The sequence below is a fragment of the Centropristis striata genome, chromosome 13, assembly GCF_030273125.1.
Source record: "Centropristis striata isolate RG_2023a ecotype Rhode Island chromosome 13, C.striata_1.0, whole genome shotgun sequence".
NCBI classification, from domain to species: Eukaryota; Metazoa; Chordata; class Actinopteri; order Perciformes; family Serranidae; genus Centropristis; species Centropristis striata.
In genome coordinates this window covers 24,302,008-24,325,624 of record NC_081529.1, presented here as the reverse complement: position 1 = coordinate 24,325,624, position 23,617 = coordinate 24,302,008, and the positions used below count along the sequence as shown (strand labels likewise).

At 38.7% G+C, this 23,617-nt stretch overlaps 1 protein-coding gene across 1 annotated transcript; it reads left to right on the top strand.

The window, feature by feature from the left end:
* Positions 1 to 1,090: 1,090 nt before the first annotated feature.
* kcnh4a (potassium voltage-gated channel, subfamily H (eag-related), member 4a) lies at positions 1,091 to 22,811 on the top strand. Its single transcript, XM_059347552.1, has 16 exons — positions 1,091 to 1,484; positions 8,082 to 8,315; positions 9,205 to 9,336; positions 9,456 to 9,589; positions 9,950 to 10,202; positions 11,626 to 11,783; positions 12,917 to 13,124; positions 14,165 to 14,359; positions 14,443 to 14,642; positions 17,112 to 17,361; positions 17,467 to 17,681; positions 17,844 to 17,882; positions 19,634 to 20,001; positions 20,095 to 20,174; positions 20,447 to 20,523; positions 21,694 to 22,811. Exons 1-16 carry the CDS (start codon positions 1,409 to 1,411, stop codon positions 22,672 to 22,674), a joined length of 3,600 nt encoding a protein of 1,199 aa, XP_059203535.1. The 5' UTR covers positions 1,091 to 1,408; the 3' UTR covers positions 22,675 to 22,811.
* Positions 22,812 to 23,617: the final 806 nt, after the last annotated feature.

Genomic DNA, 23,617 nt, shown 5'->3' with positions numbered 1-23,617 from the left:
TACCTCATAGCACATGGAAGTTGCTTTGCTAGTGCTGCCATTGGTAAGTCACAAACTAACCAATCAAGGCAGCGGCAAACCAGCAACTCCGGTGTTCTGCAAAGTAAAATTATTGTTTTTTTCAAAGGAGTCCAGTGGCTTTGGATTGAAATGTATTACGTATTCAATTCCCCATCAGATCTGTTGATGGATTTTAATAGGCTGTGATTTGACCTTTTCATGGATATGTCTAAATTGTAATAACCTGTGCATTGATGAAATGTCAGGTCTCAACAACAACAGCTTTCCATTCAACATGAAACCTGGGGGAATGTAGTAACTGTAGAGGATGCTATACAAAGAAGCAGTGTGTTTTGTAATTTAGAAATGCCACCTGTGAGTTTGTGTGTGTGCATATTGGCTTATACTCTGTGTGTTGCAGAGGCTTATTTTGTGTGGGTGTTTGTTTATATACAGTATAGGTAGCAAAGAAAATGTGATATGGTGATACAGACAGCACGTTGATGAATGCTCGGAGCTGCTGACAGACAACACGCTTGGCAGCAGATGTAATGTAGTGTCATTGAGCCAAACAGTGAATCATCATCGAGTGCTGCTCTTTATTCAGCCTGACCTCTGACCACCATATGTCCATAGAAGAGTGGAAGAAAATTCAAAAGCTTTAGAAAATAAAGAAGGCTAACGGTTGTCCTGTCCTCGATGATTCAGAGTGTCCACAGCAAACAATACGGTGCTGATACTCTCTTTTCCTCTTTCACAGTTGCCTCTTTATATGCACTCCTAAAACAGGATCGTGATCAAAGATTTGAAGCAATCAACAGAACAACATCTTGTAGTTAATGAAAAGAGAAAGAGAGCAGATCAGGAAAGAAAGAAAGAAAGAAAGAAAGAAAGAAAGTGATTTTTAATAACCTTTCTGGTGCATGTGCAAGGATGTTGCTTTTGTATGTGAAACAGTGAGATAATTCACTGTGTGTGGAAAGGGGGATGGTTCAGGGTTTTCTATGAGAGACAGTGCGAGGGAGACAGAGGGAGGAGGAGGGGGGACTGGGAGATGGCAGGAACCATGGTGAGTGGAGTTAGACTGACTGAAGAGAAGCTGAGGCTTCGCTGTGATGCTGGAGCAGCGCTGAGAGCAGAGGGATGCGCAACTGAAACCTGAAATCTCCTGACTCAATACTGAGGGGAGAAGCTTGAGAGAAAACACATCCGAGCGCTTTATCAGAAGAATAAATGATGCAAGTCAGCGGTTTCCTCTCGACAACAGAATAGAAACAACTTGCACTCCATCAGAACATTATCGAAGAGTTAGAATCGAGTCCAAGGAGAAGAGCTCGTGGTTTGCTTTCAGATCCACTTCGGGGAATAAACTACCTGAAACTGACTGTCTGACTGTCTGCAGAACAAGATGCCTGTGATGAAGGGCCTCCTCGCTCCACAAAACACCTTCTTGGACACCATTGCAAATCACTTTGATGGGACTCGTAAGTATATTTTGGAAAATGATTCTCTGAATATTTATGATTTTATGTATTTAAATATTACTTGTCTAGTTTAATGATTACTACATTACAGTTTAAATGTAAATTTGTGGAAAAAAATATTAGTTGTGGGGTATCTCTGCTAGTTGTTTTCCGCATACTCTATGATAACAATTCTGCAGTCAATGGGTTTCAAACTTTAACACTCAGATATCAAATTAAAATTGTGATGCATGCAAATAGATTCCTCTCTAGATTTTGAAGCTGCCCCTCTACCAGTTTAGCTTTTAGGAGTTTAGCCTTTGGCATTTTTGTAACCCAGTTTGGGATTGTGACTGACACTGAAAAACACTGTTGTCGACAAATGTGTCCAACCTAAGTGAGATCCAATTATGGGACTGCAAGTTGTGACAGTAAATCGGAACCAGAAAAGGAGACAGGCAGTGCTGTCTAGGATGATGTATTGGAACTGAAGAGCCACTTGTTGAGCCACAGAGCTGTTTATTTGAGGACGTTTCACTGCATTTTTCAGTCAAGGTCTTTCTTTAAAGCAAATAAATGTTAAATTAATTCTTCAGTGGATATATTCTACTTAAAAGATCCAGCCAATTAATGATTTCTGCAGATTTCTGCAGATTTTACATATTTTTTCTGTTTTTTAAGGCAGTACAGGCTATTGCAAGATATTTTTCTTTATATTTGTTCTGCACGTCCTTGACGTTTTTGTGCATTGCAAGGGGCATATACATTAAAGGTGGCAGGTGGCAAAAAAAAAATGGCAGGCTGGTGCAAATAAGGCAACAGAGGTGTTGATTGGCCTTTTGAGTCCTCTGCTGAAAATGGTGGGAGTTTTTTCAGCATAACGTCACTCATTTAATTTAAACTGCATGATTCTGCCAACAATTGTTACAGAATTCTTGAAGAGGCAAAGTTTTCCTCACAAAAAACACATTTTTACTTTAACTTCTACATTCATTATTTTATTTTAAATCATTATTTTCACAGTAATTGGGTTGACTGTGAAAATTATATACCAAAAATGTGACAGGAATTGCAATTATCTCCACAAAGAAAAAACACTCACCTGCAAATTGATTCTGCACTTGTGCAGCTACTCTGAACCTCTCAGAAAGCAATCTTATTTTCTATTTGGAGAGCTCCAACCCTCGATTTATACAGTGTTTTACTCCACACAAGAGCACCTAAACCCTCGCAGACCTTGCCCCCTACTGTCTGTACATAATGAAAAAAAGAGTCTAACAATTCGACAGTGGTTGTTTATTTTCATGCTGCAGCAGTTATGATGCTCACCCATTGTTTATTAATTTTGCCCCCTGTTGTTTTATGTTTGTAAGTTTGTTATTGTGCACCATGCTTCAGAATCAGTAATGCAGAAAGTCATCAGCAGGCTCTTGTCAGCTCTTTCCAGAAACACTATGACAGAGTGTGTATGGGTCAGACCGTCTGTGTCCTTTACAGCCTAACAGATTCACAACTTTGGTGTGATGACACAATCTCTGTCTGTATCTTCTAATAACACACACACACACACACACACACACACACAAATCCCCTATCCCTTCTTCACATTTTCTGTCTCGCCCTTGAAACACAACATGCACACACACATTAGCACAGCAGACCTTTTCTCAAGCTTCGCCAGCACAGTACCTCTGTATCAGATGTGCAAGTGGGCGGATTGACCAAGTAGCTGAGTGGGATGTGAAGGGGGCAACAAAAGATGGCTTCAGAGTAGCGCACTATTCAGCCTGAAGAACCACCTTGAATCTTTCTCGGTTTTATTGAAAGCCTTTCTCTGCGAGGACATCTCATGGAGGACAAGTGGACAACTATTTCAGTTCCTAGATTTGCAGAGGAACTAATACAAATATCCACAATGAATTAAGGTTGGGCTCAGGGGAATAGAGGTGGCATTCACGTAGCCCTTGGAAATGAAATTACAGGGAAATTAATTAAAATGAGTTATGCAAAGGCCAAGAGGCAAGCAAATATTATCCTCAGCGCTGTCAAAAAATACTTGAATTAATTGCCACTTCTAGATATAGGTAACTAATGCCAGCTAAAGACAAAATTAAGTAACATTTGTGATATATGATATTCACTTTGTGAAATGCAAGATCAGGAATAACAGATCTGGATTTTAACTGTCTTGGTAATATAGTTACCAGCTACACAAAGTAGAAGCCTCTTTTGTCTGTCTTTGTCGTTAATTGCCTTCAGTAGGTGAAATTACATCTTCGTCCTCATAAGTGCAATCAAGGATAATTAGGGATTAGAATCACTGCATTGTGTTTGAGTGGCTGCAATTTAACTGAAAAGAAGCAAATGTCTCAGAGGGATGCCAAGTAGAATTGGAGATGTAGCAATAACTAAGAAAATGTAATATGTTTATTTCAAAATTATCAACAACATGCACTGTTTTCTTGAGACAGAAATGAATGTGAGTATGTTTCACAGATCAGTCAGACATTGACTGCTGTCAGTGTTAACCATAACTGCTCTCTTGATTAACATGAAGCATAAAAACAAGCTGAAAACAGGAAAGATGTAGAGGAAAGTGGAAGAGTTTGGTTTTCTTAATTTTTGAATCAATTCTGATAAAAATGAATGTATAATAATCTCATTCAGGGTGATTTTGTATCTTAATAAGTCCTCATTCATTAATCTCGTCAGTACTTCAGCAGTTAAAATGCAGCTAATTGTGTTTGCTATGGACAATATTGCAGCTTCCTTATTGGCAACATCTGTGTTTCAGAGGGCACAGTATCTTAGTAACCCTGTAGATGCAAATTACAGCATTGGCATATGTCTTATTTTTCCCCCCACATATTACTATGGCAACACAAGCGTGGATAGATCTTAATTTAGTTTCTTGTGAGATTAACTGTACACTTATCAGGTAGAGAATATCCACACATCACTAATTGCATGTCTCCAGAACAAACACTGTTAACACCCCCTCCCTGCCGCCTGCCTGGTAATTTTTTAAAAATAATTTCAAACGGATCAGGTGGATCTACAGCTGCAAGTCTGCGTTTACCTCCCTAGCTTTAAGAGGAAAAACAAAGCATCACTCTCATTAAAACTACAGGTGTTCAGTTGTTGTTTTTCCAGCTATATCATCAGTGTCATGCAGCATAGTCGAACAAAGATGTTTGTTTGAAATTTAATATATGTGCATTCAGACGGCGAATGAATGAAAGAAGTCACCATGCATGCATCTGTTTAAATATTGAAGGGATATTTAGGGTTATGTGCAGACGAGTGAAAGATAAGGAGATTTTGTTTTTGTTTGAACCCTGGAGTGCATGACCCTGCATAATTTATTCTTACAAATCATTCTGCAGCTTATGAATAATTTATTAAATTTATTTGTAGGCTCTATATAATTTTTTTAGTAGATGATAGCTTGTTAAGAGGGGAAAAAATAGTAATAATAATAGTCACACAACATTACTGAAAATCTTTTGTCAGTTTTCTCTGCACACAAAAAAACAAACAATTAAATCAGTCTGTCTTTGTACAGTTCCTACAATGTCAGCCTTGACCCATTTATTCCTGAAATACATTTTTTTTATCCACATGGCAGCTTGTCACAGACCTCCTAATAGTTTCATGTCAAGTAGCCCATCATATCTTCGGTATGTAACTATCCTGTGTTTTTACAAAAGAAAAATACAGCATCTGGCAGATCAAAATCAGTGATTTGCACTGCAGTTTCATTATCATTTACTTCTGCTTCACCACCTACACTTCCTGCCCTACAGTGACTCTTTATTCTTCCAGTAAACGTTTTTTTTTTCTTTCATTTTCAAGTGTGTGTCTGGATTGACAAAGGTCGTCATCTCCACCATTATTTCTCAAACGCAGAAGCATCTTTTAGCCAGAGAATTTTTCTCTCTCTCGCCTTATGGGAGCATGTGCTGTTATGTAAAAACTGAATATTTAACTTTCTGTTTAAATATGCTTCTCAGCTGAGTTAGAAAGAAACATGTTTTTTTAAACTTTACTGAATGAGGTTAGTCATTGGTATTAATCCTTTTGAACTAGAATATATGTAATAGTCAAAGTATTTGTACTTGAGTATTTCCATTTTATGCAACTTTATACTAATTGAGAAATATGATAAATTTAAAATAATTAGACTTTAAAAAAAATTAAACCTCATAACAGTATATTAAGTAGTTAAATGTGCCTTATCTTTACTAAATGAAAACACTGCTTACATAAATGCATCAATACAAATCTAATTAAGAATAGATCTAATATTCTGCTAAATGAATACTATTACTTTTGATACTTTAAGTACATTTTGATGCTGGTGCTTTGGTACTTTTAATTTAATAAGGTGGGAATGCAGGACTTTTACTTTTAGTGGAGACATTTCATGGTGTGTCATTAATACTTTTTACTTAAGTAAGGGATCTGAATACTTTTTCCACCCCTGGTCTGACTTTAAACTATTTGCTACATCTGTGCTTTAAATCTTATTTACTGTGTAGTGTTTAAGTTAAGACATTTTTTCGATAGGCTTCTTAACCTTAATTACTCCAAAAGTATTTTTGGGTCCCATGCCAACGCATGACAGAGATGGAAATTGTAATTCCACTACTTGGCTTCAAAGTCTGGCACTTCTCCTGAAGGCTTGCTATCAAGCATGGAAAAAAACTAGACTATCTTTGTCTAAAGGCAACAAAATCTGCCTACCAGCACTTATAAAGCTTACTTGTTAATACTTTGTATTATTATGTGTTTAATCCAATAATGTTGTGATCAGTTTGCAGTGAGTTATTATGTGTCAGAGTATTTCTTGGTCGGGACCAGTGACTTGGAGTCTCAGCTGGTTGCCTGGCAACAGCAAAATTATAAGGTAGCTAAAAGTATTGAGACTAATACAACAGTCCTGCATTAAGTCATACCCAAAGCTTTTAATGTTCCGGTTTAGTTTGAACGTTTTTTAAGTATAGGTTCAGCTATAAGACAATTTTAAAGGACGTAGATTTTAGTGCTGTTCAGCCTACATTCAATGATATAAATGGACCAAATGATCGTCTGTGTAATTGTCAGAGTAATGAAATTCAATCCGACAGACTTTACTTTTACACATCTATGACTAGGTGGTACATGTTTATTGTTTTATACTTTACACAGTTTCTTTTATGTTGAAAAATGGCATTTGAGACATGCATAAAGGCCTCTGTCTGTATAAAGATTATGAAATGAATGTAAGATTGTGTCTGTTAAATGCAAATGAAAAGTATATATATACACTACCGGTCAAAAGTTTTAGAACACCCCAATTTTTCCATTTTTTACTGAAATTCAAGCAGTTCAAGTCAAATGAACAGCTTGAAAGGGTACAAAGGTAAGTGGTGAACTGCCAGAGGTAAATAAAAAAGGTAAGCTTAACCAAAACTGAAAAATAATGTACATTTCAGAATTATACAAGTAGGCCTTTTTCAGGGAACAAGAAATGGGTTAACAACTTAACTCTATGGAGTCTTGGGCTATTTTGTCCATTTTTTAATTGTTTTCATGTCTTTGTAAGTCATTTTGTGTCTTTTTTAAGTCATTTTGTGTCTTTTGGTGTCTTTTTTTGTCATTTTGTGTCTTTTTTTGGACATTTTGTGTCTTTTTTTAGTTTTTTAGTTCAACATAAAATGTGATTTTGAATCTTTTTTTTTTACTTTCAAAACACTATCATGCTCAATAAAGAATTTTAAATGTTGCAAATGTGCATTATTTCAGAGTAGACTGAGACATTAAACTGCATCATTTTCAATTAAATTCTGGAAAAGTTGGTGTGTTCTAAAACTTTTGACCAGTAGTGTATATATATATATATATACATAAAAACAGTTTAAGAGTGAATTGCTTCTCCAAGTGAAGGAGTTGAAGTATCCCAGGGTCTTGTTCATTTGCAGTGTTCTTCTTCTTGTATTTCTAATAAGGATGCCCTTTTCTGGGTCTTTTGATTTTTCGGAGCACGTCCAACTGGCAGGAGACCCCGGGGTAGACCCAGAACTAACTGGAGAGATTATATATCTCATCTGGCCTGGGAATGCCTCGGGGATTGGCAAACACTGAGAGACGTGTGCTTAGCCTACTGCCACCACAACAAGACCACAGATAAGCAGTATAAAATGGACGATGGATAGTGTGTGTGTGTGTGTGTGTGTGTGTGTCTAGCTGTGTAAATACTAGAATCCACTGCACAACCGGTGGCAGAATGAAAACATGTTCTGCCTGCCAATTAAGGCCGATCATCTCACTGAGGCTCTGGTCCCCCATAGAGCCAGCTGGAGTCCTGCATATAGACTTCATACACACCACCAGCTTACTTCAAAGCTCGCTCTGATGTACACTAGACTATTTCGGGGCTCTGAGCTGAAGGCAGACAGAATGACTCAGAGAAATAGAAAAAAAAAGTTGTTTTCTGTTGGTGCATCAACAAACAAATCAAGCTGGAGTTAAGTATGTAGGGGAAGTGGAGGGGGGGGGGGGGGGGGGGGGGCTTGTTGTCTGCGTATTCAGAGCTTTTTTATCTCTCTTGTAACCTTTCCTTTATTTCCCTCACAGACAGTAACTTCCTCCTTGGAAATGCTCAGGGCCGCCATGGCTACCCCATCGTTTACTGCTCCGACGGGTTTTGTGAGCTGACTGGTTTTGTTCGGACTGAGGTGATGCAGAAAACTTGCACCTGCAGCTTCCTCCATGGAGCCGAGACCAATGAGAGTGTAATCCAACAGCTGGATAAAGCTCTGGAGGGCCAGCAGGAGTACCAGGGAGAAGTCTGCTTTTATAGAAAAAATGGTGAGGATCATATGCATATGAGCATCCAGGTGTTGAGTTTTCCACATGCTACACTGTAAAAAATGTCTGTAGATTTTACGGTGAAAAACTGTTAAACTATGACAGTAAAAGAGCGTAAAATGATAAATAAGTTAATTCAGTTTCAGTAACAAAGAAACACTGTAAATGTATATATCATCCACAACAGTATTTTTTACAGTTTTGTTTTTGAAAAATACATTAATCCACTGTAAAATACACTGTAATATGTATTTAATGTAATATATATACAAGCATCACTGTAATTTTTGCATTTACTTTTTGTAAAAATACTTTTTCTCACTGTTAAATGTACCAAACACCATATTTTTAACAAAAATATACTGTAATATTTCATGGTAAAATCGTTAATTTATGCGTTTTCATTTATACAGTATTTTCTTGTCAATTATATGGCAGAACAGCGTTTCTTTTGATGGAAAAACTTTTTATTTATACAGTAAAAAAATGGAATAAAATGGCAATCTTAAACGTGACATCAACAGTGCCAATGTCTTTTTTACCGTAATATTAAAAACAGTTGCACCGTATTTATTACGGTAAAGTTCTGGCAACCACAGCTGCTGGTTTTTCACTGTAAAAACAACAGCTTTTTTTTTTTTACAGTGTATGAAACACAACCCTTTTAATATTGTATTTAAACATGAGAATTCATGATTAATTTAAATCATTTTCCTGCTTTTTCTTTCATTATATGGACAGTTACTTATAAAGAAAGTGCACAGGAAAGAGGGTAGCTATAAGAATAAAACTATAACTTCAGCTTTAAATCCAATTTCCCTATGGCGGAAGAACTGTCATGCAGTATTGTTGGGTAATCTCAGAGTAATAACTTGTTAAATATCCTCAGGAAATCCATTTTGCTGCCTCCTGGATATTGTGCCAATTAAAAACGAGAAAGGGGAGGTCGTGCTGTTCCTCTTGTCCTTCAAAGATGTCAGTGAATCATATGTGAGAAGTCATCACTACAGCCAAGGAGACGGTGAGGCCTGGTTACACGCCTTACTGAAATTTTATTTTTATTTCATCTTCAATTTCAGTCATTCAGTTTAAAGCTCAGAACTTTCATTTATTCAGTGACTGTTGTGTTTTTGTTCACAGGTCTGTCTGAGGCTGCTCACCGCAGCAGAAAAAGCAATCGATCGCATTTTTCCCAAGCTCGAGAGGGGGGAAGGACTATACTGCACCAACTTACCAACCTGTTCACCAAGAGGGGCAAGAGGAAACTGGCAAATGTGCGTGCAAACCTCTGGATCTGTAGGATCATAATACCCTTGATAAAAACACAGGATTCATTAGTTTATCATTTAGCAAGCCTATGGGGAATTTCAGTCAATTCAAAATGTATTCAAAATGTTATAAGAGTCAGAATCAAATTTATTGGCCAAGTACACAAACATGGAAATTGAATCTGGATATGGTGCAGAATCCTGCATAGTGTACTGTACCGTCGACTCAGCACTACAGCACTACAGCACCAGGATGCAAAAAATGTGCACTGCAGATTAAAATCTCACATCTTCCATTTTTCACAGTTCTTGTGATGCTTTCAGGATTTTGATTTAAAGCGAAATATTTGTGCCTTTTTGTTTCAGAGTGTGTTTCAAAAACCGTCTCTACCTGAGTACAAGGTGGCAGCTGTCAAGAAGTCACGTTTCATCCTGCTGCACTACAGCATCTCCAAGGCCTTGTGGGATTGGCTCATTCTACTGGCGACCTTCTACGTTGCTGTGGCTGTGCCTTATGACATCTGCTTTGTCAGTAGTGATGAGGGAAGCGACCATCACTCACTGTTCAGCAGCACCACTATAGTCAGCGACATCGCAGTGGAGATGCTCTTCATACTTGGTATATCTTTCTGCAAATAGTTTGCATTTGCACTCTAACTTATTTCTGTAACATAAATGTTAGCTTTTACCTTTATTATTTATAGGTAATTTATAAGTCTCTATATAAGTCTTCTGCACTGGTTGCGACCTTTTTATGTGGCACTTGGCAGAATTGTAAAGAGACCAGAAAAAGGTTCAGTCTAATTTAAGAACTATATTTCCCAGTGCAGCTGCAGTGGTTTCCCTGGCAATGGCTAACACGACTACATCTCCCACCTTTTCTCACCCACTCAATGTGTCTCTGTTGCCGCAGGTTGCAAACCATAATTAGATTTCTCTCGCTTCGTCCTACTTTTTTCTTCCAAACGAAGTGTTATAGCACATCTGTCATGAGGCCCTTGACTTCCTATCTCTTGACAAGTTTGTCCAGGGACAAAAATAACATATTTTGTATAACTCACATGTTTTGGTGGCATTGAACTTGCCCTTTAGTGTAGCAGCAAGAAAAAATGTAACCCCTAATTATTGGCTTGGTGTGGGCTACATTATATCTTGTTTACCTATTGTTTATCTTCTTTAATCAAGACCAACATTGGCATGACAAGGTACACCCAACTTAACTCTGTAAAACCCAATGTTGCTTGTTTGTTATTATAACAAAATTTTCCTTTTCAATACAACAAGATTTGTGCAAAAAGTCATTTTAACCTAAAATATTAAGTCAAATAGCAAGAATCATTTGAGGTAACTTCTTTTCCCTTGTTGTCTTGACATAAAATTCTTTCGCAGCACTGACACTCAAATATCTAAGTTGAAACAATAAGTTGGGTTTTACAGTGCAGCAGACACGTCGACTGTGTTATTGCATCAGCTTCACCACGGCCCTCACAAACAACTGTCCCCCAAAACATCATATCGTTAGCCTCATAGCATATTTGCCTAAGTCATATTTGAACGTTTTCGGGAAACAAGAAAATACACAATTTTTAGTAAGCCCATTGGTATTCTTAACTGATATTGTAACAGTAAGTTCAAATAGAAGTGTGAACAAGTTTGCATAAAAAAATTAAACACATCGATTTCATAACATTTAAAAGTGACTTAGGCAGAATATGCCCTGACTAAGGCAATTTTTCTCTTAATAATGTAGTTTGGTTTGTATGTAGCGGCAAAAATGCCCAAGTCAAGGAGATGACTAAGGTAGAAAGTGATTTTGGACTCTAACAAGTGTTCTGATAGGTTGAGAACATATGCAATAAGGCAGAAAGATGCAGCAGTGGTAGTAGAGTAAAGTTAGGCAGATATCACAATTTGGCCAAAAAATTACTTGGGCAATTATGCTATGAGGCTAACGATACAGTATGTATGCTAGGAAATCCTGTCAATGTCCATTTCAACCTGCAGTTTCATGTGTTTTCCTTACCTGTGCTTCTCCTTCCCAGATATTATCCTGAATTTCCGCACCACCTATGTGAGTCAGTCAGGTCAGGTGGTGTACGACGCCCGCTCCATCTACGTCCATTACTGCACCACATGGTTCTTTGTGGATCTGATCGCAGCGTTGCCCTTTGACCTCCTTTATGCTTTTAACATCACAGTGGTAGGAATACCATTTTACATATCTCAAAAGTCAGCATGCCCCCCAGGTTTTATACTTCCCTGTCTCTTACAGAGCAAACTAACCATCAGAAGTGTTGTTCCCCCTTGGAGCTTTGGACTGAAGATTGTTATCCCTCTACTTCGCTGAGCATTCTCATTTATCTACTCGCTTCCGTTTCATCCTTTAGATAAACACTAGCACTTCTCATGGATTAGTTCTGTTTTGCCGCAGGCCTCAACTGACTCACAGAGACATCTCGCTATTAGAGCTTACAACTTTTCTGTTGCATTGTATGTAAAGTTAAGCTTTTTATATATTCTGTTCTTTTTAACCCATATGAACCCACGGTGACACGGGTGTAACAAACATTTTAAGTCTTCTAGAATCTCCCATATTCAGCTTTATGCTTCATCTTAACTCCTTAACTTGTTCTGACCATATTTCCTAAACAAATTAAAGTCACAATTTTGATAAATGTTGTAGAGATGCAAAAGAAAAAGGCAAATTTGTGTCTCTGTAAGCAGAAAATGTGTCTAGTTTTTATTTTATTTTAAAATAAATATTATAAACATAAATGCCATAAAAGCCAATTGTAACATATATATGTCACATCACAGATCTTTGACATTTATGGGTAGTATTTATTTATTTTTTTAAAACATCAGAAATGTGTTCTATGTGGTCCACTTATAGAACATGTCCCATAAGGACAACTGGGTCTGGGTTCTTATGGGTTAATCATATCTTGCACTGTACTGTAGCTGCACTGTGATTGACTTGATTTCTTCTGTTATTTTCGTCTTACATTTTATTCTTATTTGACTCTTCTCTTACCCCTATTTATGTGTAGCTTTTTAAGCTGTCCTTGTGTTCCTTCATGTTTTTTTCTTCATCTCTTTCTGTCTTATATAATGTAAAAGTCCTATACAAATAAACTTGCCTCATCTAGAACAGCCTTGGCTTTGTTGAACTTGACTCTTAAAAGTAACATTTAATTCAAAGCAAGTGCTTGACAATAGATTCTGTACTTGAGGGAAAAGAGGATGGCTCACAGGTTGGATCAACAAAGTAAAAAGTGATAGAAAAAGAAGAAAGTAATACTCACTGTATCTTCTGCTGTCTCTCTCACCCAGACCTCGCTGGTGCACTTGTTGAAGACGGTTCGTCTCTTGCGTCTCCTGCGCCTGTTACAGAAACTGGACCGCTATTCCCAGTACAGCGCTGTGGTCCTGACCCTGCTCATGTCTGTGTTCGCTCTGCTCGCTCACTGGATGGCTTGTGTCTGGTATGTCATCGGGCGAAAAGAGATAGAAAGCAGTGACCCCGTTACCTGGGACATAGGTGAGCACACTGGATGTGTGTGTGTGTGTGTGTGAGAGAGAGAGAGAGAGAAGAGAGAGTTCCAACACCACTGAATCAACAGTAGAATGTTCTTCCTCTCTCATTAAGCTTTGCTGAGACATTTTTAGTGTCTCTCTGGGAAATCCCGAAGGGCCAGTACTGCACATCTCTAGTCACGCTTGAATGTCTGAATGCCTCAGCCTCATTTAAACCTCTAGCTTGTCCTGTCTCGGCCCGGAGGAAGTTTAGGTCACAGACTAATTCCATTATATCACCAGTAATTATATCACCAGTTATATCACCTCTCATATCACCTACACTCAAAAAAAGCAAACTGGGTGTCTGTTACCTTCTCCTTAGTCTAACATGTAGCTTCTACTAAATACAATTATGTTTTGTGGTTGAACAGTTTTAAAACATGTAGTTTTAGCGTAAAATGCAACACTTTAAAATTTACTAGAATACTTTTTGTTAAAACAACCTAATTAAATTGCTGAATATAATACTCTGTCTAAAAATTATTTATTTTCTGAATAATTACTATTATGTTAATTTTCATATGATAAAGGTAATCTTTTAGGCTAAACCACTTTATCCTAACTTTGATTTGTTGGCTCAGCACAATTAATTCATGTACTGCACATGCATTTTAAAAAGTAGTTGTAACAACCCTATTAAATCAAGTAACTCTTAATAATGTCATACACGTTTAAATGGCCCAAGAAAATTATGTTAGTATGTTACAATTACCCTTACAAATCTAGTTGGACTGACCCCTGGTAATTAATTAACAGTAACGCAAATACATCATGTTGACCCGACATATTTACATTTTGTTCACTCAACAAAATGTTTCTCACTAAATTAAAGCATTTTTTTAGGTGGAAATTATTTCCATAATTTTATTTTGTTCTGGGAACAAGTTATTTTTTTGAGTGTACCAAAAGAGAAAGGGTTGTCCATTGAAGCATAATTATTACTTCAGTCCCTAAGACCATCAAATTAGTCTTATAAAACGGTCCTCTGACCTCTTCCACCAGGCTGGCTTCAGGAGTTAGGAAAGCGCCTGGAGACGCCGTACGTCAACCGCACCATGGGTGGTCCCTCCATCCCCAGCGCCTACATCGCCTCTCTCTACTTCACTCTCAGTAGTCTCACCAGTGTTGGTTTTGGCAACGTGTGCGCCAATACAGACGCCGAGAAAATCTTCTCCATCTGCATCATGCTCATGGGTGGTGAGTTTATCTCACAGAGTTCACAGAATCATGATGAATGTTGTGAGGAAATCATAATGCTTAAATCCCTCTCCCACCTCCAGCCCTGATGCACGCGGTGGTCTTTGGCAACGTGACAGCCATCATCCAGCGCATGTACTCACGGCGCTCCCTCTACCACACCAGGATGAAGGATCTCAAAGACTTCATCCGTGTGCATCGGCTGCCTCAGCTGCTGAAGCAGAGGATGCTGGAGTATTTTCAGGCCACCTGGTCTGTCAACAATGGAATCAATGCCAATGAGGTGGGTGATTAGCTCTATTTGTGATTTCTTTGAATATTAGCCCGACTATGGCTTTTTTGCAACAACACAACCTTTTTCTTTTAGTTTGGAAAATGAACGATGCTAGCTTCCTACCAAAGTCTGCTAACCTGAACTGTTTCCTTAACCTATCTGTCTGGCAACCAGATGCATCCATAAATCAGCACATATTTTGCAAAAAAAGAAAAAAAAACTCCTAGAATCGCCTTTCAATGGCTACATTAAAACAACAGTGTTGAAGGCAGAGCCCTGTTCATTCTATTGAAGTTTCTCCGTGGCATGAAGCAAAAAATAAGTTTGACCTTACTCTATAAAATCAACTGGATCTTCTGTGTCTTTGGCCCCTGCATCACACTAGCATTTCCTTTAAACCAATGGTTCCCAAACTTTTTTAGCCGCGCACCCCCTTCTATGTCCCAACCGGGTTGACGTACCCCCAATCCCCCACACCTTCAAAAATAAAAAAAAATGCAATAAGCTTTTTTTATAGCCATATTAAAGGCGGCATGTTGAATCATGCTCAAATGACCAGAACACATATAATAAAATAATCACCATCACAACAATGCGGTCTCGCATTTGAATTCATCTTAAACACAGTTTCAATATAATTCAACAAAGTTATGTACAAACTTCCACTTTTAAGAGCAAAGAGGATGATGAGAGGCTCAGGATCAGAGGCAGAAAGCACATAAGTTGGGAAAATGTTATAATATTTTGAGCCGCGTTGAACAAAAATTGCAGCAAGTTTAAATGAGCGTGCAGGTTACACAACCCGTCATTATAACACAGGTTGGAAAAATGGAAGAAGATAACTTCTTCTATGCTTCATTTTAAGATGAAGTGCATTTTGAATAGCCTGCATTTAATAATAATTAATAATATTACAGTTTTTGATTTTATATTTTACAAAGGAAATGTTTTTTTACACGTAATTATGTAATTATTTGACCGCCATTACATTTTTCATCTTGCGCACCCCCTAGCGGCAGCTTGCGCACCCCTGGGGGTCCACGCACCACACTTTGGGAATCCCTGCTTTAAACTAACCTCCCAGCCGCTCAGTCTTGGGCTCATTCACATGGACAGAGGAAGGGAAATAACTCTGAATTTGTAAACTTTTAAGACATAATGACCTAAAACCAAATTGTATCCCTCTCTGAATAGGACATTTTGGCCACTATGTCAAATTGGCTTCAAAGCCTGCCACTGTTCCTGGGAGTTTGGGCTACACCCAATCAAATAGTTTGTGTGGGGCATTGTCTCAGTAAGTGGAACGTGGGAGAGGGGATAGAAATGCTGTGCAGAATTGGCGTTTATAATGAAGAGTTGGCAATGAAGTCTGTAGCACCATTTTCCTAATTACAAATCAGTTTAGCATCAAAATGATTTTAAGCTGTTCTTTTTAATAAGTAGCTATACAATATGTGAACTGTTGAATGCATGAGCTGCAGAAATGCCTTTTTCATGGAGGAAAAAACACATTTTGTGTGCGTGCAAGATTCTAGATTTAAAAATGTCATCCTTTAAATGTGGGTCACCTCAAAGTCTCTGGTGTCCTATTCCATTTCCTTAAGTAGACGGCACTTTGTTGCAAATAGATCTTAAGTAACAATACCAGAACCGATCCAAGAGAAGTTCCCAATAATTGCAGCAGTAGGAGTTGAAACAGAGAGAATACTCATTAACACCCTCGCCGCCACCATCTGTAGATAATTAATTCACTGTGGAAGGTAGCAGACACAGCCAGTGATTTCTGAGAACATGCTAGCTTTAACACCTCCAGACTGTTTTGCTGAGCAGCCTGGCAAATCATGTGAGTCGCCCTTTAAAACCACAATCTGTACCTCTTTGTGTTTGCTCTTGTATGTAATGTAATTCAAAGTCCAGTCCTTGTCTATGAGTATTTTAAAGCTGTAATAAGTGATTTTTCAACACAAGGGGAGAGAGGGACTCCTGAAAATAACATGAAATAACATATGTTTGACAGAACAGATGCACTTTTAATTTTAACTGATGCAGCTGTTAGCTGTCTACAACGTGAAGCTTCATTTTATGCTTAAAATGCATTTCTTTCCAATTTAAACAGGTATCTAAACTGATAAGTGCTGTCAAAAAGTTTTTGGCAGTATACATGAACAGACCCATTGTGACACTGACAGACAATCCCAGCTGATTCTGTTTCCTGCTGACACGTTGCTTTGCTCTGCGGCGAGTGTAAACAAGAAGTTAGTGTGTTTGACTCAGCTAGTGACGCGACCAAATCAAATTCTGAGAGTATCCAATTTGCTGCTCTTTTAAGTTTTTGAAGTGCTGCTTTTCATCTTCCCCATGGAACAGACAGAGATCACATACAGCGGTGGTGGTATTTTGTATATCCCGAAGCACTGTGTCAGATGCATTTCAGCATCTAGTGGAGATTGAAGACTCACTTGCTGTCCTATTTCTTAGCTGCTGCATGACTTCCCAGATGAATTGCGAGCCGACATTGCCATGCACCTGAACAAAGACATCCTGCAGCTGCCTGTGTTTGAGCGAGCCAGCAGAGGGTGTCTGCGCTCCGTCTCCCTACACATCAAGACCTCTTTCTGTGCACCTGGGGAATACCTTATACGGCACGGAGATGCCCTGCAGGCCAACTATTTTGTCTGCTCGGGCTCCCTGGAAGTTCTGAAAGATGGCATGGTCCTGGCCATCCTGGGTCAGTGTCTACCAAGTGTAAAACATTTCAGCTCTTACACATTCTGCTCATTTCAGATGTGTTGCACCCTGTTGTAACACCTGTTTTAATTGACAATCCCTGCAGGCAAAGGTGATCTTATTGGGGCTGATCTGCCTGAAGATGAACAGGTGATCAAGACCAATGCAGATGTGAAGGCCCTGACCTACTGTGACTTGCAGTACATCAGTGTTCGGGCTTTGAGGGAAGTCCTTGGACTGTATCCAGAGTACGGCAAACGGTTCAGCTCTGACATCCACCAAAACCTCACCTACAACCTGAGAGAGGGCAGTGAAGCTGACGTAAGACATTTCCTCTCACATTAAAATAGTGGCAGAGAAAGAGAGAAATTTCAATGTACCAGTGTTTCTTTTCTTTGCTCCTGCTCATTAACAACAACATGCCAATACTCCAAATGTAGAATGTCTGTAATGCCTTGTTCATTTTGATTTCACTATCTCTAGGGAGTGACAAAGCATCCATGGTCTTCCAGGCTGTCTCAGGTATTTCCAAACCTCAGTGCATTTCCAAAGATAATTATTTCAGCCTTCTGGCAATCAGTTACAACACAATCTGTTTGTACATCATAAGGCATTAGTCTACTTTACTGTTGTGGATAATTAACTCAAGGATTCTAGCAGAAGAAGTCTGCATGACTGATTAAAAAATCAATAAGACAACACTTTTATAATAAAAGGGCAAAAAAAGGCTTTGCTATATTTGTTATTTCAGGTTTGTGCTACCACACTGCATTATGCACAAGGTGTGAAAGAAATAGTTGTTTGTAGAAAAACTTTGCATGTTGATACAAAATAAAAATGGTCATAATATATAAGTGCACTTACTAATGTAACACATCTGTAGCTGTTTGTTTCCTATCTTTGATTTCTGGCCTGTTGCACAAGAGTGGGCTCTGCATGGATTTTGTTTTTTAATTTTAATTTAGCACTCTCTGCACACGCAAATATGTGTTATTTTACAATATATGATACAGGGAATTAAATTGTACATACATGATGATTTCTTACATTAAATATGATGCTCATCTACACTATTTTAAAGCCTCTAATGTATAATTATATGCAGAGGCGGTTCTAGGGTCCTTAGGCCCTTCTAGGCCATTAGTACTAATACCACACTAATACCGCACTTCTAGACCATTAAATTATGTCTGTACTATGTCAGTACTTAATATTAAGTACTGTATACTTAATATTAAGTACTGTACTTAAGTACAATTTTGAGGAATTGGTGCTTCACTTGAGTATTTCCATTTTATGTAACTTTCTACTTCTACTTCTCTACATTTTGAGGCAGATATGAACTCTTTACTCCACTACATTTAGCTGACATGAAAACGTAATAAATTTACAGAGTAAGTTTTGAATGCAGGACTTGTACTTGTAGTGGAGTGATTTCACAGTGTAGTATTAGTACTTTAACTTAAGTAATGGATCTGAATACTTTTTCCACCACTGATATATATATATATATATATATATATATATATATATATATATATACCAATGAGTGAAGCAGCAAACAATTTCTCTATTCATTGGTTAGGACTTCAAAACTGGGACAGAAGGCCACAGATGCACATGTTGGTTTAGAAATGTTATAGTGCAGGGGTGGTCAACCTGTGGCTCCAGAGCCTCATGTGGCTCTTTAGGCCGCCTGCAGGGGCTCCCCGTGGCTGAGACAAAAAAAATTATATACATATTTTTACATTAAAATGTTCATTTATCAATGGTGTAGACCAAAAGCTATTTGTATTACTTAATTGTAAAAATGTATAGCCTTTTTACAGCATATTAAAAAAGTTTTGACATTTAAGTCAACTCAAATGTGCTTCATAGCTTACAAAAGTCTCCGGCCCGGCGCCTTAACCTTAAAGTTTTTCCAACTTTGAGTTTAGTTTTGAGTTCCCCCGAGATAGACTAGTTTTTAAAATCATATTAATAAATGCTCAATATGACTATTAATAACGTTGGTAGGCTAATTTAGACTTATTAATTTTCATTTTAGGCTCAATATAAGGTTTGCGGCTCCATTCCGCGATTTTCTCTTTTTTTGGGGGGCCAACAGTGGCTCTTTAGTTAGTAAAGGTTGCCCACCCCTGTTATAGTGGGTATGACTGAAAATCGTTGTGCAAGTGCAAGGCCTTTCTAAGACAGCTTTAAAAACATTTAAACTTCCATTTATTTCCACAAGTCAAAGAAAACGCCTACCTTTCCATCCACTGTCTCCTCAGGGTGATGCTTCTATGGACTGTAAAGTACCTCACATTGTTGAGGCGGAAGACACAGAACGTGGAGAAGACACACGCCACTCTCAGCAGAGGAGAATGCCACTGTTACACGGAATAGGCAGCCCAGTTCGTCAGCCCCGCCTCAGCACACTGTTAGGAGAGGAGCTCTACCACATCAATGCACTCCGCATCTGTCGCTCACCTGTTCAGGGCTGTAGAGGCCGCAGCCCCTCTCCTCAGCCATACGCCAATCAGGAGCTCTCTCACTCTTCTTTGCCCAGTCATATGAGTGACCCCAGTTTGAACTGTCGGCCTGCCAATCTACTCATGCCGTCCTTGCCGTGTGTTACCCCACTGAACCTAAGCCCCAGGTAACCTGTTTATCCTGCTTCACCCAAATATAATTCAGTAATCATTTTTGCATCTATTTGATATTATGTAACACTGATTTGTGTCTCTGATAGGGTCGTGGATGGAATTGAGGACAATGGTCACACATTTCAATTTAATGTAGAGCAACGCGAGACAAAGACTAATGTAACAGGTAAAGTCTGCCAGCAGCATAATGGATGAAAAGTGAACTAAATGGGATTCAGGGGGCAAAAATCTTGATAAAAAAAACACTTTAGGAGCAAATGCTTAACTTCTAAGTAAAAATATCAGATATTAACACTTTGTGACTCATTTTGTTTCTCTATGTTCACGCGGTACCTTTAATCCTTTTCATTTGGGATTAGATGTCATATTATATAGTGCATATAGAGTGTTATCTCAGGTCAGCGGAATTGTTTAGCTCTGTTTTTCATCATTTTTCAGACCAGTTCCAGGTCAGTGCTAACTTGCTTCTGGAGACGGAGGAAGTGAGGCAGAACATGAGCAAACTAAATAAAGAGGTATGGTAGAATATTTTCCCTTTTATTCACCAATGATTGCATTGAAACTAAAAAGACATACGGAAGTGTGGAAGTGAGCAGAAATAAAAACAGATAAAATGCAGGGCCTGATCTGATCTGATTTGGATGCATTCCTTGCTCCCTCCATGAGTTTTGCAGGATGTGTTTGTTATTGTATTATATAAGACCAAACTCAGTAGTATGAAAATGAGAAACATAGATTTTCTGGCTATACAGTTTATCAATGCACTCATTTTTGGGTAACAAAATCTATGTGACAGTGTTAAATGTGCTGTAAGAAGTGAATATATTCCAATTTTGATTCCTTTTATTATTTTCCTCCTGGTGTATCACTGATTCCTGTCATTTTGGAGTTATATAAAATGATTAAAAGGCAGTTAAATAGAAAAATACCACTATGCCAGTGAGTCAGTCCTTGTAGCACATCACACAGCAGTGAGAATGCTATAAAATGACAGTAACCAACTAGGACTGCAAGCAGTACTGAACGGGCCCTCGCAGTACACGCGTGTCGGGGCATGCTGCCGTCGGGGTGTGTGCGTTACAGGGGCCAGTCTATACCACTCCTATGAATTTCATTGCCTTAAGTGTTATAGTGTGGCCACGGTACCAAATATGAAATTAGACTGCCACCACAGTGCCACCTAGGGGCCAATCAATAAAACCTTAAAGTGTTATCCTCAGGAAGGCATTGACAATAATTGTACCAAGTTTTGTATAATAATGCACAAACTATCCCTTTAATCCTCATACAGTGTCTGAAGGAGGACTCTTAACTGATATGTATAAGTTAGAAGAGGCAGGTAGCAATGGTGGAAAGTAACTATGTACATTTACTCAAGTACTGGACTTAAAGTACAATTTTGAGGTACTTTTATGTACATTTTATGTAACTTTATACTTCTACTCCACTACATTTTGAGAGATATATTGTACTTTTTATTCCTCTACATTTAGCTGACAGCTTTAGTTACTTTTTAGGTCAAGATTTAAAATGAAAAACATGATACATTTAAAATGATTACCCATTTTTATAAATGAAACTGAAGTAAAGGATCTGAACACTTCTTCCAGCACTGTCTTTTTTAAACATGAATTTCTAAACCACAGCAAAGATGCCCTACAGTCAACTTTTCGTTTTCTTCTCAGGTGAACAACTTGAACCAAGAAGTATCCAACCTGGCCAAAGAGCTCCACGACATAATGCATTTCCTACAGTCTCATATGGCCATGCTGCATAACCCTCCAGTCTCCTATGGCATACAGATGGCTCCTAGTCCTAGTGTGACTGCATCCAGCAGCTGGCAGCCCCATGTCCCTTTAAATATTGCCACCGGTCTGCACCTCCATCATGAAGCAATCAGCCACCCTGCCAGGAGTGTGTGGGGCTGCAGTGGGATGCCCTCCCAGGACAGGAATCCCACCTTGCTGCACTCTTCAAACCCTGCAGCATCCTGCTCACATCTGTGCTGCTCTGACAGAGAAGGGCCTACAGCCCATAGGTTACAGAGCCAGTGTAGCCCTTTCCAGACCTCCAGAACCACCCCAAACTCTCCCTACATGACCCACTCGCATGCCCGGGGAGGTCCATCCCTCCTGGGCCTCAGTTCAGGCTTCGGTAGCTTCCCAGGGGGTTTTCAGGCCCCACAGGTGCCATACAACGCCTCTATTCCCACAATGAGCAACTCTCACCCTCTATGCTCCCCTGTAAATTCTGGTTACACCCATCAACCTCTGACTGTTCAAACAAACTCTGATCTAACACATAATCCCACCAACTCCCAGACACCCATCCATTCCTCCATCACATACACGGGCCAGCCGCTGTATCACACCACCTTTAGCTCTCTCACCCCTTCAGCAGTCCATACTTCAACATGCACAGAGTACAACCAGGGCCAACAGGGCTCTATCAGTGGCCCCAGGCAAAATGACCTAGTAGGATCCAGTCCTATCCATCACATAGAGGACCCTGCATGCTCTCTGCTCAGGCAGGTAGACAAAGACTGTGGAGCTACACTGTATCAGGAGAGGACAGACAGTATTGAATCTCATGATCAGAGTGGCAGCACTCCAACTGTAGTTCAACCACCTCTCTTGGATGTGGAGGGAATACAAAGCCCATTCTGAAGACCTCATTTTGTTGTGTTATTGTATGATAATAACTTCATTGTTAAAGACTTGATGTAAACGTTCCATAATGCTCTCTTCTCAAATGCACGGACAACCACCCAAAAAACCCTGCTACAACTGAATAAAACATTTTGTAAATGATTGGGAATTATTTATTTTTTTGGTAGTGGCATTATTTGTTGAATTGCTTTCTGGACTACAGAGACTTTCATCACCAATGCATTAATTTCCACCCAAATATTTATGTAGCACACACTCTTTTTAGCATTCAATACAGGAATATCCCGATATTTATAAAATCAATTTATTAGGTACACTGAAAAGCAATAGCATAGGGGCAAATTTTTCTGTTACAGGCCTGCAGCGCCACTTAGTGGTGACAAGTGGTTACAACAACTAAAGCCTGTTCACTTTGAAACTGAGATAAAAGTCTGGAAGTAGCCCAGCTGATGATGACAATATTTGTACACTGCATATGTACCCTAGATTTTAAAAAAATATTATTATTAGGAGTAGTAGTAGTAGTAGTATCCATTTCATTTTCCATGACAAAATTGTTCTGCACAATACATGCATACCTTTTAAAGCACTCCTGCACAACAGAATCATTCTCCTTAAGGGGAATTAGTAACTCTATTTTACAGTGCATGTCAATGCCCTTCTAGAATCTACCATAGTGAGAACTGACATTAACATACAGTATTGGAGGGGGAAATATCTCCCAGTCACCTAAAATAAAAGTTTGATTTTGGTGCAGTGTAAATCAGGCAAGATGGGTTCATTAGGCAAATTAATGTTTCAGGCATTGACCTCCCCATGAAGGGACATTCCTGATACTTTATTTTTTAGCTCTACTTTTTTGCCCATGCTAATAATGATTAACTACAACTTTTGGACATAATAGGACACTCAAAAACTCTGAAAGACAATTTAAACTTTG

Coding starts and splice junctions, on each gene's coding strand:
- kcnh4a (XM_059347552.1), top strand. CDS start 1,409: ATGCCTGTGATGAAGGGCCTCCTCGCTCCACAAAACACCTTCTTGGAC. Junction 13,125..14,164: donor CCCCGTTACCTGGGACATAG/GTGAGCACACTG, acceptor CTCTTCCACCAG/GCTGGCTTCAGGAGTTAGGA. Junction 17,883..19,633: donor GGTCTTCCAGGCTGTCTCAG/GTATTTCCAAAC, acceptor CTGTCTCCTCAG/GGTGATGCTTCTATGGACTG.